This window comes from Natrix helvetica, assembly GCF_964273705.1.
Source record: "Natrix helvetica genome assembly, chromosome: Z".
NCBI classification, from domain to species: Eukaryota; Metazoa; Chordata; class Lepidosauria; order Squamata; family Natricidae; genus Natrix; species Natrix helvetica.
Window position 1 is genome coordinate 46,822,665 of NC_138554.1, and position 15,219 is coordinate 46,837,883.

At 45.6% G+C, this 15,219-nt stretch overlaps 1 protein-coding gene across 1 annotated transcript in view; it reads left to right on the plus strand.

The window, feature by feature from the left end:
- The window catches only part of LOC309401559 (keratin, type I cytoskeletal 17-like), a gene marked incomplete at its 5' end in the record, with an annotated part of 29,040 nt that overhangs the window by 5,822 nt on the left and 7,999 nt on the right, over window positions 1–15,219 (plus strand). The window contains 3 exons of the mRNA XM_081970629.1: window positions 9,588–9,670; window positions 11,283–11,439; window positions 13,453–13,614. Coding sequence (XP_081826755.1) covers window positions 9,588–9,670; window positions 11,283–11,439; window positions 13,453–13,614 — 402 coding nt within the window. The remainder of the gene's footprint in view (window positions 1–9,587; window positions 9,671–11,282; window positions 11,440–13,452; window positions 13,615–15,219) is intronic.

Genomic DNA, 15,219 nt, shown 5'->3' on the forward strand with positions numbered 1-15,219 from the left:
TGAAGGGAAGTCAGAATGAATAAGCATAAGGATGCATAGATTGAAATAAGAGGCAATATAGGTAATAGAGCCGAGGGAGTCTACTGCGCCACAGACGTCCGGATGTGAATCCCTTGTTGTGAAATGGGGCCCTGGGAGACAGTTGGGCCTGCTGATAGTATACCTGGCTCCTCGCTATACATCAGCGGCCCTGCCTGAACTCCTCGAGCTGATCGCATCGGTGGCGGTTGAGACCCCCAAACTTTTAGTGATGGGGGATTTTAACCTGCCATCGATGGGAGAAGCATCAGAGGGGGTTCGGGAGTTCATGGCTTCCATGACAGCCATGGACCTGACTCAAATGATTCAGGGCCCGACACACGAGGGAGGACACACTCTGGACCTCGTTTTTGTCTCTGGCCAGTGGTTGAGTGATCTGAGTGAAAAAGGAGGAGGAGCTTCCAGGGAATGGCAGCTGACTTCTGAGCTCCGAAAATGCTCCGGAGCTCTTTGACAAAGGAGGGGTTGCTGCCGGCCCTTTTTCCACCTTTTGGGCCGGGATTGAGCCTCAATGACCACCCTGGTTTTCTTTGAGACCTAATTTGGTCCGTCAGGATGGCGAATAGCCAGAGGAAGATTAAGAAAGCACTGGCTGACATGGAGATTGCAGTTGGAATTGGAGACCGATTATGGCGGTGGCCACCGGAGGGCAGCGCGAGGACGGAGAGAGGCCCGTGATGCAGGATGCCGACGGAAGGCCTTCGAGAGGCCTTCGAGAGGGCCGTAAGTCGGCTGGAACGGCGCCCAGACCAGGAGGGGAGGCAGGTTGAAGCCAGGACTAGCTGCTGGAAGCTGTGGAAGCTGTGCTGTGTGCTGGAACCAGGCAGAAAGGGGAAGAGGGGCAGAACAGGGCTTCTGCAGTAGGGGCAGAACAGGGCCTGTCCTGGAGACAGGCAGGAGCCCCCCCCCACCTGGCAGACTAAGATCTATTCCCCCCCCACCTGGCAGACTAAGATCTACTGTCCTTTTGCAAACTACCTGCCATGGCTTGTGCCCAGGTGCCCCTGATGACTATAATCTGCCCGTTTAACATCTGGTATCCTGCTGACTTCCTGCTATTTATGACTTATGGCATTTCACCTGCCGGGCTACTCCTACTACCTCTCCCCCTCCCACCCTCGCCATCTGCTATTTTATAACAACTAGCTACTACAAACTATCTGCCCTCTTCCGCCCATAATGGACCGCACCCAGGCCTCCATCTATTTATTTACCATCCATCTTCCAACCGATCACCTGGCCAACATAAGATCTTCCCACCTAGTTGTGATCGTGGACATTTCTTTCCTCCCATTAGATCCTGGCTTATTGATTTTAACATCAACAGCACGCTGACTTTGTCATAGCTTTTTACCATTACGTATTCGAGGTCGGATTTGCTCCAGCTGCGGGAATCCCCCCTCTCGCAGGCATGGCCCTTTGCCCCCTCCGGGGCCCACCTTGATGACGGGTTTGTGAACCCAGAGAGGTGGAGGAAGCGCAAACTTAGGGGGTTTTTAATGAAATGTTTTTTATCCTTTTTAGGGGGCTCCAGGGTGGGGGGGCGGGGGCGGGTGGGTCAGATCAGGAGCGATGTGAGAGCTGGGCCTCCAGGTGTGGTTGTGAGCAGAAGGAACGGAAGGGAGGAGGAGGGGGAGAATATCATTCCTATACAGGGCTCTTTAATTCCAACGGTCGCAGGGAGGGGCAGATACGAGGACAGATTAAGAACTTATAGTCGGTTGGGAGACCGTGGTTGCTGGTTACACCTGGTCGCTTGTACCAATCCCCGCGGTCTAGGTGGTCAAGAGTTACAGACCCAGGGCCTGAGGCTGTTGTTATGCAATGCGAGGTCCGTTGTTAACAAGGCCCCCCTCATTCACGATCTAATTTTAGAGGGGGAGCCGGACCTCGCGGGAATAACGGAGACCTGGTTGGGCCACGAGGGAGGTCTTCCCCTCGTGGAAATGTGCCCACCAGGCTACCGAGCATTTCACCAGCCCCGGGCCCAGGGAAGGGGCGGTGGGGTGGCAGTAATTATTCGGGAGGACTTAGAGCCGAGGGAGTCTACTGCGCCACAGACGTCCGGATGTGAATCCCTTGTTGTGAAATGGGGCCCTGGGAGACAGTTGGGCCTGCTGATAGTATACCTGGCTCCTCGCTATACATCAGCGGCCCTGCCTGAACTCCTCGAGCTGATCGCATCGGTGGCGGTTGAGACCCCCAAACTTTTAGTGATGGGGGATTTTAACCTGCCATCGATGGGAGAAGCATCAGAGGGGGTTCGGGAGTTCATGGCTTCCATGACAGCCATGGACCTGACTCAAATGATTCAGGGCCCGACACACGAGGGAGGACACACTCTGGACCTCGTTTTTGTCTCTGGCCAGTGGTTGAGTGATCTGGGAGGAGGGGACTTAACCATCACTCCCCTGTCATGGTCAGATCACTCACTCCTTCGTCTTGACTTCCCTGGTGCTACCTCCCGCTGCGGGGAGGCGGAACCGGAAAGCACTAGATGGTTCCGCCCCAGGCGCCTGATGGAACCAGATAGGTTCCAGACGGAGCTTGGGCCACCTCCTGTAACCTTGACCCGCCCCCGGGTAGAGGACCTGGTGGTCGCGTGGAATAATGCGACTACCGGGGCCTTGAACCGGGTGGCGCCTTTGCGGCCTCTCCGGCGGCAACGATCCACCCTGGCCCCTTGGTTTACCGAGGAGCTGGGGGTGATGAAATGCCGCAAGAGACGTCTAGAGAGTCGTTGGAGATCCTCTCGTTCCGAACTTGATCGAACACAGGCACGAGCCCATTTAAGGACGTACCTTGTGGCATTGAGAGTGGCCAAACGCCAATATTGTGCCACTCTCATTGCATCCGCAGAGAACCGCCCTGCCGCCCTGTTTCGGGTGTCCCGCTCCCTCTTGTTTCAGAGGCCGCGGGAGGCCCCTCTACAGGGCAGAGCAGAGGAATTTGGGAAATATCTGCAGGATAAAATCGCTCAAATCCGGAAGGATTGGGTCCCTGTTAGTGGTCCAATGGAGACGTCCGTGGCGAGTCTTGAGGAATCGAACTGGGAGGAGTTTGACTTGGTTGCCATCGAGGATTTGGACAGAATGCGTGGACGACTGCGACCCACCACATGTTTATTGGACCCGTGCCCCTCCTGGCTTGTACTGGCATCCTGGGAGGTTACACGAGACTGGCTCCTGGACCTAGTGAACACTTCGCTGAGCGAGGGGTCTCTCCCGGCCGCCTTGAAAGAGGCGGTGGTGAGACCCTTGCTCAAGAAGCCTTCCCTGGATCCTTTGGAGCTGGCCAATTATCGTCCTGTCTCCAACCTTCCCTTTTTGGCGAAGGTTGTAGAGAGTGTGGTGGCCTACCAGTTTCCACGGCATCTGGAGGAAAATGATTATCTAGACCCGCGCCAGTCCGGCTTCCGCCCCGGTCACAGCACGGAGACGGCCTTGGTCGCGTTGGTGGATGATCTCTGGAGGGCCAGAGATAGAGGTTGTTCCTCTATCCTGGTCCTATTAGACCTCTCGGTGGCTTTTGATACCATCGACCATGGTATCCTGCTGCGCCGGCTGGAGGGGTTGGGGGTCTGGGGCACCGTTTTGCGGTGGTTCGGCTCCTACCTTTCTGGCCGGACGCAGCGTGTGTTGGCAGGGGAGGAGAGGTCGACCCTACGCCCCCTTACTTGTGGGGTGCCACAGGGGTCGGTCCTCTCGCCACTCCTGTTCAACACATATATGAAGCCGCTGGGTGAGATCATCCCTGGTTTCGGGGTGGGATACCATCTGTACGCTGATGATACTCAGCTGTACTTTTCCATCCCAAACCACCCCAACGAGGCCATCGAAGTGATGTCCCGGTGTGTGGAAGCCGTACGGATCTGGATGGATGACAACCGACTCAAACTCAACCCCTCCAAGACGGAGTGGCTGTGGGTCCCGGCTCCCCGGTTCAGCCAATTAATTCCATCATTGGCCATCGGGGGCATTCAACTTGCCCCCGTGGAGCGGGCGCGCAATTTGGGCGTCCTCCTGGATGCCCGGCTGTCCATGGATGACCATGTGACAGCCGTGGCAAGGGGGGCGTTCCACCAGGTTCGCCTGGTGCGCCAATTGTGCCCCCTACTGGACCGGGACGCCTTACGCACAGTCACTCATGTGCTGGTGACGTCTCGCTTGGACTACTGTAACGCTCTCTACATGGGGCTTCCCTTGAAATGCACCCGGAGGCTACAGTTGGTCCAGAACGCAGCCGTGCGGGTAATTATGGGGAGTACTAGGTACTCCCATGTGACACCGTTCCTGCGCGAGCTGCACTGGCTTCCTGTGGTCTATCAGGTGCATTTCAAGGTTTTGATAACAATCTTTAAAGCGCTCCATGGCTCAGGACCTAGTTACTTGCGGGATCGTATTCTGCCCCATACATCCCTGCGACCAATCCGCTCGCACAGAGAGGGCCTCCTCCAGGTGCCGTCCACCAGACAGTGTCGAGGGGCGGCGCCTAGGAGTAGAGCCTTCTCTGTGGCGGGCCCAGCCCTGTGGAATGACCTCCCCCCGGATATTAGGAATACCTCTGACCTCCGCTCCTTTCGTGTAAAGCTCAAGACCCACCTTTTTCAAGTTGCTGGCCTGGCTCAACTTTGATCCAACTATATCGCTCCTGACGGGTTTTTTATTTGGGGTATTTTAATTGCATTCAATTTATTTAGGGGTTTTTAAACATTGTGTTTTTACTTGTTTTTATCTATCAGTTCACCTCCTCCTTGTATATGTCGTATATATGTCTTGGTATATGTTTTGTTATATGTATGTCGATATATTTATTTCCTATGTTTTGTTGTACGCCGCCCCGAGTCCTTCGGGAGAGGGTGCGGCTAAGAAATAAATATTTATTTATTTATTTATTTATATATTATGTAATTGTAACTGTAATTGTAATTGTGTAAAAGAGATTAAGTATGTATATATAATTAGTAAGTAGTAATGGGTATTGAATACACAAGAGATATGTGTTATACTCTGTATGGCAGAGAGATCAACAAGATGGTTTCACCATGTCCAGTTTTTTTATTCTTTTAACAATAAAAATTTTCAAAAAAAGAGAAAAAAAACAAGCGAGCTGACCTCCCAAAGAGCTAATCTGGGACTGGCCAGGAAACTGAGAAACTGGCCAGAGCGCCTCCTCATTCACCACTTCAAAGAGGCCCTTGACCCAAAGCTCTGGAAATCTTGCAGCATTCAAGGGGTTCCAGAATGCATAAAAACTTGGTACAACACTGCAGTGGCCATGGATCTGGAGATCATCCCCCATAAGAAGCCAACTATTGAGAGGCCAGCGAGAAGCCCTTGGGCCACCGGACCCCAACTAAACAGTCCGAACGGCTGTTGCTCACACCCTCTGGGACTGTCAGTGTGGGCAGCATGGCTACAGGGCATCAGAATGCCTGGCTTCAGCTCCTGTCCCTCAAGTTCGGATGCCAGCCATACCCTGGGCCAGGAAAACCCTGTGAAGGGAAGGGAAAAATTGCCAAACAGGCTGTAGAAGTTCCACTCCTTCCCAATGAAGTCGAGGGAACTCTGGTCAAAGAACATCTCTCAAGCCCAGCCAAAGGGAACAGTGGCAATGATGATCTGATGGTAAGTGCAGCCACCTGCCCTTTCACTATCAAGATTCAGATAATAGTGCCAGAAATAGGGGCCCAAGGGGAGATAGAAGCCATCATAGACCCTGGATGCACCAAATGTCTAATCAGCCTTCCCATAGTCAAACAGCTAGCATTAGCACATGCCCCATCCACTTTGAACAGATCACTGGTACATGGATAGGTGTAGCTCCAGCCACGTTAATGACAGAACTCATCAGACTTGAAAGAAGACTGCAACTTCCTCCCCCCCTCACCACCCAAAAGATTGCGTGATCAAACTACCTAAACCAAAGATGTACTCCATGATTCCCAAAGAAATGGAAGAACTAAGGAAATACATCAATGCCAATCTAGTGTAGGGATTTATCCAGCTTGCAAAGTCCAGAGGGGGTGGCCCCCATGCTGTTTAAGGAAAAGAAAGTTGGTGTGTGTGTGTGAGGCTTTGCATTGATTTTCATGGAATTAATGCCATGTGTGTGGAGAACACCTACCCTCTCCCACTCATGAAAGACATGCTAGGCCACTTAGCCAAGGGCAAGGTGTTGACCAAACTAGACATGAGAGAAGCATACTATCATATAAGAATCAGAGGAGGAGATGAATGGAAAACTACCTTTAACTGTCTGCTTGACAGGTTTCAGTTCAAAGTCATGCTGTTTGGCCAGCAAGGAGCTCCCGCAGTCTTCCTGCCATTAATAAATGAGGTGCTGCGTGAGAATTTATACAAGGGAGTCCTAGTTCACCTAGATGTCATTCTCATATTCAGCAGAACTCTCAAAGAGCATATGAAGTTGGTACGGCAAATACTCAAAAAACTCCTACCGCCAAGCTCTATGTGAAGCTGTCAAATGTGAATTCCACAAAACTAGATTATTTTGGCTATAGGATTTCCAGTGGGGGGTGGGTGGGGTTGAAATGGACCCAGGGAAAGTGAATGCGGTGGCTAGACTGGCAACCCCCATGTACCCGCAAACAGCTGGAAAGTTTCCTAGGGTTTGTGAATTTTTATAGGCAATTCATTCCAGCTTTTACAGAAGTCTCTCTTGCCTTGACTGAGCTGCTGAAAACTGGACTGCCTCCTACCAAACTGCAACTGAATTAACCACTTGCCTGGTCAATGGACTGCCAAAGAGCTTTTGAAAAATTAACAAGACTCCTTGTGGAGAAGCCAATCCTTCAACACCCAGATCCTGAGAGACAGTTCATCATCCAAGCAGACGGTAGCGATGTAGCTGTAGCAGTTGTGTTCTTACAAAAAGACTCACAAGGGCAGCTCCTGCCTTGTGCATATGTGTCAAAGAAACTTACTGAGACAGAGAGGGTGGGTGGTTTGGGAAAAAGAAGCCTACACAGTCCACTGGGCTCTCCTCTCTTGGAGGCATTTTCTTGAAGGGGGTAAGATGCCTTTTGAGGTTTGGACTGATCATAAAAACCGCAGGGCCCTAAAAACTCCTAGAAAATTATATCCTAAACAGATTTGCTGGGCACAATACTTCAGATGATTTAAATTCGAGCTGAAATATATCCCAGTGGGAAAGAATCTGCTCGCTGATGCCTTGTCAAGAAAACTGCAGTTTGATAGCAGCAGGGAAGAAGTCATCCATGCCATCATTCCCACTGTACAACAAGCCACACAGGTCACCACCAGAGGCCACACCAGATGGCTATCCGACTCTGACCAGACAAGCTGACAGCTGCGCTAAGAACCATGCTTCCAGATGACCCCTGGCTCACAGATAATAATAACGATCTGACCATGAGGGATGGGCTAACAGGGAAGGAATCCAAGCTATATGTCCCTGCAAGCTTGAGACTGGAGGTGCTACAGCGCAGCCACTACTCAAGGATGGCTGGCCACTTCAGATTCCTGAAAACCCTACACCTGGTTGGAAGGCAATTCTAATGGTCAAAGATGAAAGCAGATGTGGAGGACTATGTGAAAAACTGTGCCACTTGTACTGCTATGAAAATGAGACCAGGAAACCCCCCTGGACTCCTTCAACAACTGGCAAGCCCCTTGGGAAGAAATTGCAATGGATTTTATTGTCAAACTCCCAAACAGTGGGGGAAACACAGTGATTTGGACAGTAATCGGTTTATTTTCTAAGCAAGCCCACTTTACCGTTTGCTCAGGATTGCCTTCTGCAAAGAAACTGGCTAAGATGTTCATCAAACAGATGGCAGGTCATCTCATGGCCAATTCATGACCAAGTTTTGGAGACAGTTCCTGAGATCCATCAAATCCACACAAGGACTCAGCTCGGCTTTCCATATGAGTATGATCGGCATGGCATAATGGCACAGCAAAACATACAAACACAATGGTGGAGTAATATATAAGATACTATATGGATTACAAACCAGAATACTGGGCAAAACTGTTGCCATTTGCAGACGTAACTTACAACAACTCTGTGTGTAGCTGCATTGGATTAACCCCTTTGCATGTCACCAGCAACATAGAGTTTGTCCCCATGCCTGAACTGCCCAGAGAATCCCCTTCCTCCGTGACCTTGACCGAGTGGATGTAGTTATTAATGAAGGGGTGGGAGAATACGGAAAAAAGTGCTGTCAAAAGCCACTGAGGAGTATAAAAGGCAAGCAGACAAACACTGGTCTCTTCAAACCCCCTTCCCTGTGGGAGATCAAGCTTTTCTATCAACCAAATACATACAGTTGAAGCTGTCTAGCAAAAAGCTGGGTCCTAAATGTTTAGGTCCCTTACCAATAATGAAAGTAATTAACCCAGTGACAGTTCATCTTAGCCTCCCCCGCATTCTAGGGTAAGTGCATCCTGTTTTTCACTGTAGTCTGCTGAAGCCAGCTCTATGGTCTAGATTAAGACTGCAGACTCAGCCACCTCCCAGACCTATAGTGATGCAAGGAGAAACCCATTATAAAGTAAAAAAGATTGTACACTCTAGATTGGTTGATTGAAATATTTAGTTCATTGGAAAGGGTACCCTTTGTCTGAACCTACCTGGATGAAGTGCTGGGATGTAAAGATAGGTAGACTAGCAAAACAATTCCATGATAAATACCCTGATAAGCCAAAGCATCCCTCTGGGTGGAAAGAGGGGGGATGGTTAGGATTTTGCTGTTAACTCCCTGTGTTAAATCTCATTATAGGACACAATCTTCTGATGAATGGGTGTGTGTGTGTGCTGTCAGGCCAGGAAGCCATATTTTGCATTGGACTGTCCAACCTGCCACATTTAATGCTGTGGGAAAATGGGAAGGAGGATTATATGAAGTATGTGAGATGTATAGTCAAAATAATATTCCTTTCTCAGAGAGTCAAGGACATCTTGCTCTGCACCAGGAAGGGCATGACTAGGAGGCATCTCCAGTTAGGATGGTGCCTGATTGGGCCATGTGATGGACATGTAGGTGCTGGAAAGGGACTTAGACTTTCATTTGGGTGGGGAAACTTTGAGATTCAGGTTTTCCCAGAGGTGCCAATATGACATCTCTAATAAAATGTGACTTTGAGGAATCTCAAGCCTCAGAGTCTTCTTTTGTTGGGAGTTACTTGGAACCCTGACAGACAGACAGATAGACAGACAGACAGACAGTCAGTCAGTCAGTCAGTCTCCCTCTCTCCCTCCCCCCTCCCCCCTCTCGCTGAGGAAACCTTCCTCTTCACCTCTATGCTAGTACTTTACTTAAACTTTTATGTGCGTTTGTACATATCTATTTTATTAGTGTTGTACATCAGTGATTGCATGACCTCTATAAATACCATATCCTAAATTAAATAAACAAACAGGAATCAAATATTGTACCCACTTCTTATCTTGGAGTCCTGCACTGACATTATTCAGAATTGAATAATTAGTATATTTAACAATTTTCTTGCTAAATGATATTCTCTATCATGATGTTTTGAAATCCCCCCCCTTTTTTTTCATAGATTCAGGAGGAGACTTTGAAAAATGCTGGACTGCTCTTACAGATTGATAATGCCAGGCTTGCTTCTGATGATTTCAGGGTGAAGTAAGTTTAATTAATCAATGTTGTCCTTTACTTTTTCCATCACACACATAACCATATTTGCTTCACAGTAGGTTTCCTGATTTAAAAAAAAACAAAAATTAACCATATACTGTGTTTTTATTTGTTGGCATCCTGACATTATGCAAATATTTAATGATTTTTTAAATCAACAATTTAGGTAACAGGTACAAGGTAAAAACATGATTAAATTTTCCCCCTCTGTGTGAGTAGCTATTACAGCCGATAGCAAGCAAAAGCCTGGGCTGCTGGCTATACAGGCTGCAAAAAGGAATTTGTGAAATGATAACTAGATAGGATTTTTTTCCTTATTCAATTACCATTTATCATTGATGGTGACATACTTTTCTACCAACTCACAGACTAGAGGTCAGCACATTAATGTGATAGATTAGCTGTGCCCTTAAAGAAAAAATTAATATTGAAAAGCTATCACCAACAGGAAAGAATTAAAATTAAGATAACTCACTCAAACAACTGATTACAATTCTATGAGGAGATGCTCGTATTTTAATCTGGTCTACATTTGAAAACAAATCAACCAGTTTCACACCTCTTTTATATGTTGGTCAGAATATAGTTATCCTTGGAATTCAACACTGTATATACTTTTCAGAAAAAAGAAAGGTAAGAGAAGATGTACAAAAGTGTGTATTAAGAGATCATAAAGCATTAATTAGATAAAGCCTACCGTAGTGGCCAAAATTGTGGAAACCTTTCGGGAAAAGTATATTTTCTAAAACTAACTAATAACACCACCTTTTTTCTGGAGTAGTACCATAAAATTATATATCAATGGAAAGATAATTTAATCAAGAACATAATGCGATAACGTTTATGAAGGATTTGCTATTAGAATAGCAGTTATAAAGAAGAAAAGTGAAACAAGATATACAAAATTTATCACCATAGAAAAAAATGAGATATGCAAAAATTATCACCATGTCAATTAATACTTAGTTGGGTAACCTTTAGCATGAGTTACAGCCTTACAACATCTTCCTATGGAGTGAACCAAGCTTTTTAATTCTGCAGCCGTTACAATGTGAAACCAAGATTGAATGATTGCTTCTATTTACTGGGTTTTATTGCTGGGTCGCTTCTGACTAACAAGTTTCTCTAGTTGGTTCCATAAATTTTCAATTGGGCTAAGGTCTTGGCTATTCCCAGGCCATTCCAGCAGTGGAATATGATTGTCTTGAAATTAAAAAAAGTGGTGTTATTAGCCTTCAAACCTCAAAAATACACTTTTTCCAAAAGGTTTCCACAATTTTGGCCACTATTTTAGGTACAGAGTGTGCATAAGCACACGCGTGATCCTGTGCCATGTTTGTGACTTCATATCCATTTAATTCTACCCTGTTCATAAATGATGGACTGGAGTCTCCCATGACTGGTTTGCATGATCTATATACTAAGCTCTCTTGTCTGTAACTGGGTGAAACGGTGCATCACAGGGCAAAACCTTTTCAACCAAGTTAACTCAAAAGGACTAATTTACAGAATGCATCCGGAAGCATTTGATGGTCTCAGTTATGTAGCCATCAAGAACCATAGCTAAAAATGTGCTGAGTGGGCCCTTTTGCCTTTGTAGGCTGGAATCTGAGGTAGCCTTGCGCCTGTCTGTGGAGGGAGACATTGGGGGTCTGCGTAAGGCCCTAGAAGAATTGAATGCAAGTCGAACTAGCTTGCAGGTGCAAGCTGAAAATCTCCAAGAGGAATTGGCCTGTCTCAAAAGAAACCACAAGGAGGTAAATATGGATATAGCTGTGTGAAATTTGTCCGTGATATTATGCAAGTTACGTTACACTTTCTGGATCAATGTTGCCACACAGTGTTTCAATAGAAATTCTTTTAATTACACGGCTGCTGGAATACAAATGTTTATCATGTTGTTTCTTTTGTTAGGCTATCTGAGTTTGGAATCTAAATAATAAGGACCACAGATTAAAATAATCTCTTTTTTCCCCTAATGGGCCTACACAAAGTTCCAATTTGAAGGAAAAAAGATGCTTCAGAATACATGTAAGAATTGCATCTATTAGAAATTCTTTAAAACAAATGCAATATTTTCCAGGATGGGTCTGTTATTGCAGAAAGAAACCTCATCATTCTAGGAAAAGAAGCAGTTGCTTTAAGGAGTTGTTGAGAGGTGTGGCTTGATGCCTCTGTGTGCTCCATGCATCTTCTATCTTTTACACCCAAAGTGTTGCACAGCCCTACTTTCTAAATAGTAAGGAATGGCACTTTTGAGATCCTTCCATAAGGTTTGTTGAAGGGCTATATGAAAATAGCTTGAACATTCTATTTCCTTGCTGCCTACTGAAAAATTTCACCTCTATTTTATATTATTTAGGCAGGGCCAAATTGATACAATAAGACTAACATGCTCAACAGCCGAAAAATAGAGACTTTTTTTCAGAGGTAGGACTGGAAGAATGGGTGGGAGGGAAAATGGAATTGAAAAGCAATGAAAGTAAACTATGCTGTCATGACTTGCATTTCAATCTTTGAACCCAAGAGAGTCATAACGCTGATCCACATATTGTAATACAAGGGCCACAGACTATATCTTGAGAATAGGAATGTGTGATATTGTCCTTTCCTGACCCACCATTGGAGACACCACTACCCACTCTTTTTTGCTGTGGGATATGTTACTGTCTGCCTCACTTCTCCTTCATTTCAATGTAGACAAACATTTCTATCTAATTAGTTATTTTGGCCTATGGTTAAAACATTGCCTTCCCTACTTTCACTGATTGTTGGCTTCCTCTACCATTTTTAAAAAATCAGCGTGACTGTGAAAAGCTGGACTTTTTAAACAATTTCACTGATAGAATTGTGAAACTCTTCATGTGTATTTTTTCTCCTTTTTAACTAGCTGAAATTGATAAGACTATCACTTTCCTTTTATAGTCCAAGTGATGGGACAAGTAATGGGATGTTTTATTGATCTGGGTGGGTGGGTAAAGAAGCAGAGGAATCCAGCAATTAGGGGCCATGGTAAATATGATGACATCGGACCATGATGGCCAAAGTAGAAGAAAGTGATGAAATCTGGAAAGGGACTTTTAAAGCCAGTGTCAGATCTGCTATCTTCAGCTTCGTTGCTTCACTGGCATCCTGCCGTAAACTACAGGATGGTAGCGGGGGGGGGGGGGGCGGAAATGGGGGACTGACATACAAATTTGTCACAAATGGAGGGAGAAGCTGATAAGAACCAGAGGTTCAAGCTGGAATAAGGCAACCCTGACCGCTCTTTAAAAGGCCAGATCCTGAAGATGAAACTCAAATACTTTGGCCACCTAATGAGAAGAAAGGACTTACTGGAGAAGAGCTTAATGTTGGGAAAGATTGAAGGCAAAAGAAGAAGAGGATGACAGAGGTGGCTGGGTGGAGTCACCAAAGCTTAAATGAATTCCAGAGGATGGTAGAGGATAGGAAGGCCTGGAGGAACGTTGTCCATGAGGTCACGATTGGTCGGACATGACTTCGCAACATCCAGTCTTTGAAAACCTTCAGTGATGAAGCTGGAGGTGACTTCAAGAGTTAGGCTGCTGCACTGCTTAATTTCCCAGTGCAATGGTTCCCCACCCCCCAGGGCCCACCTATGACAATTTGATTTAATTTCATGTAATTAATATTTTGTTGCGACATTGCTGGTTGCTGTCCTTTGCTATCAGGCTCTTCCCCAAATGATATTTGGCTGATTTCCTACACACGTGAACTAATACATTCTGAGCTCTTTTTTCACTCCATAGGAGGTGGCTCCTCTCCAGGGGCAACTGGGGGGCACTGTCAATGTGGAAGTTGACTCCATGCCTGGCAATGATTTACAAAAAACCCTGAATGAGATCCGTGACCAGTATGAGGGCGTCATGGAGAAGAACCGCAAGGAAGCTGAAGCTTTGCACCAATCCCAGGTGAGGAAAGATTTGGCTAAGCAAAATACTAAAATTTCTCTTTTCAGAAGAGAGAGGATGCGAACATTATATGAGCTCATATATGTCTGTAGGAGCTAGGAAGAGCACAAAGTAAAAATAGAAGAAATTTGTTTTGGCTGAATTCTAAGGTCATAGTAACAAGCTTTTCTCAAGTATTCCCTTCTTTGATATAGTTAAAAGCTTTTATTTATGCCATTTGTAGGCCTTCTCCCTAAATACTTTCATTTCCCTCTTTGTGTGTGTTGCTACATTTACATCACCACCATCATGAAATGTGTCCTCAGAAGGAGAGGATATGGTTGATAGAAATAAGAGAAGATACAAGTTTCTGTTTTTCATCTTAAGCATATGTGTTTGTGCCTAAAAGGCATGCACAATTTCCTCTGATGCTAGATGTGAAGAGGTAGCAATGAGATTTTGGTTGATACTACCATGTGCCATGTAATGGTCCAGCCAGTATCAAAAAACCCCAATTATAACACCTGGAATGACTTCTAAAAAGTTTATTGCTGTTCACTTGCAGTGTACAGATAGAATCTTGTCAGACTAAAGCAATTATCTGCAGAACTGTAGATATATTCTGTGAATTGGTAAGGAGAGACCATGGTTGCCCTCTTCTTGCCTTCAAATTGTACTGTCTTTACTATCTAGGAAAGTGCCCATCCTTCCTGGGACTCCAGAATACACTCCCCCTCACACCCTTTCAGCCTGTTGCCTTCAGGTATGACTAAGAAGGTGGTCTCATTGCCCAAACACTGTATTTAGGTACATGGAATGGAGGGGGAAGCTTTGCTGTCTTGCTTTAGGCAGCATTAAGTCATGATAATGGCCCTGACACCATGGAGAGCCTATACACAATTGTGTGTAATTCTTCTAGTTACTCTTTCACTCAGATTCAAGTACCTATTTCACCCATACGGGTTGAGGATAAGAATATAAGTGATGAGGAAAATAATGAAGATAAAGAACATATCCAATACAAATACCAATTCAGGTGTATTTCATTGTTAAGTTTGGGCAGAGGTACCAACCAAGGTTGACAAGGAGGGAAACAACCTTGAGACCAAGCCATATACATTTTTCTCTTTTAACACAACAAATATTTTACACGCAGCTTCCAGGTAGAGCTGTCTTTGCAACATCTCCAGTTCTACTTTGCAAACCCAGAAATTCAAAAAACATTTCCATTCAAACAACAAAAACCTCATGTTTCTAGTTCTTGTTTCTGTTAAGATTAGGCTTCAAACATTTTTGGGCTGTAATAAAGACTTATGAAATTTCAGAAACCAGCTTAGGGGGAAATTGGCAATAAATGGCAGCAAGATTAAGTGTCTTGCAATCAATGCTCTTCATTTACTCCTTGTGCTGCTTCATAGCCAACAGAAGCCAAACAAATGATACCATAAACAAGCACAGCATTTATCAGCATTAGGCTAGATTATTTAAACCATAAAAATGTTGGACAGATGGCCTCAAAAAAATGAATGACCTTAGTAGAGAATTTGATCTGACTTATTGTAATTATAGACATGTGCATATCCACATCTTTTTTCAGATGCTAATCTAGTTTGAATAGAAAGAGAG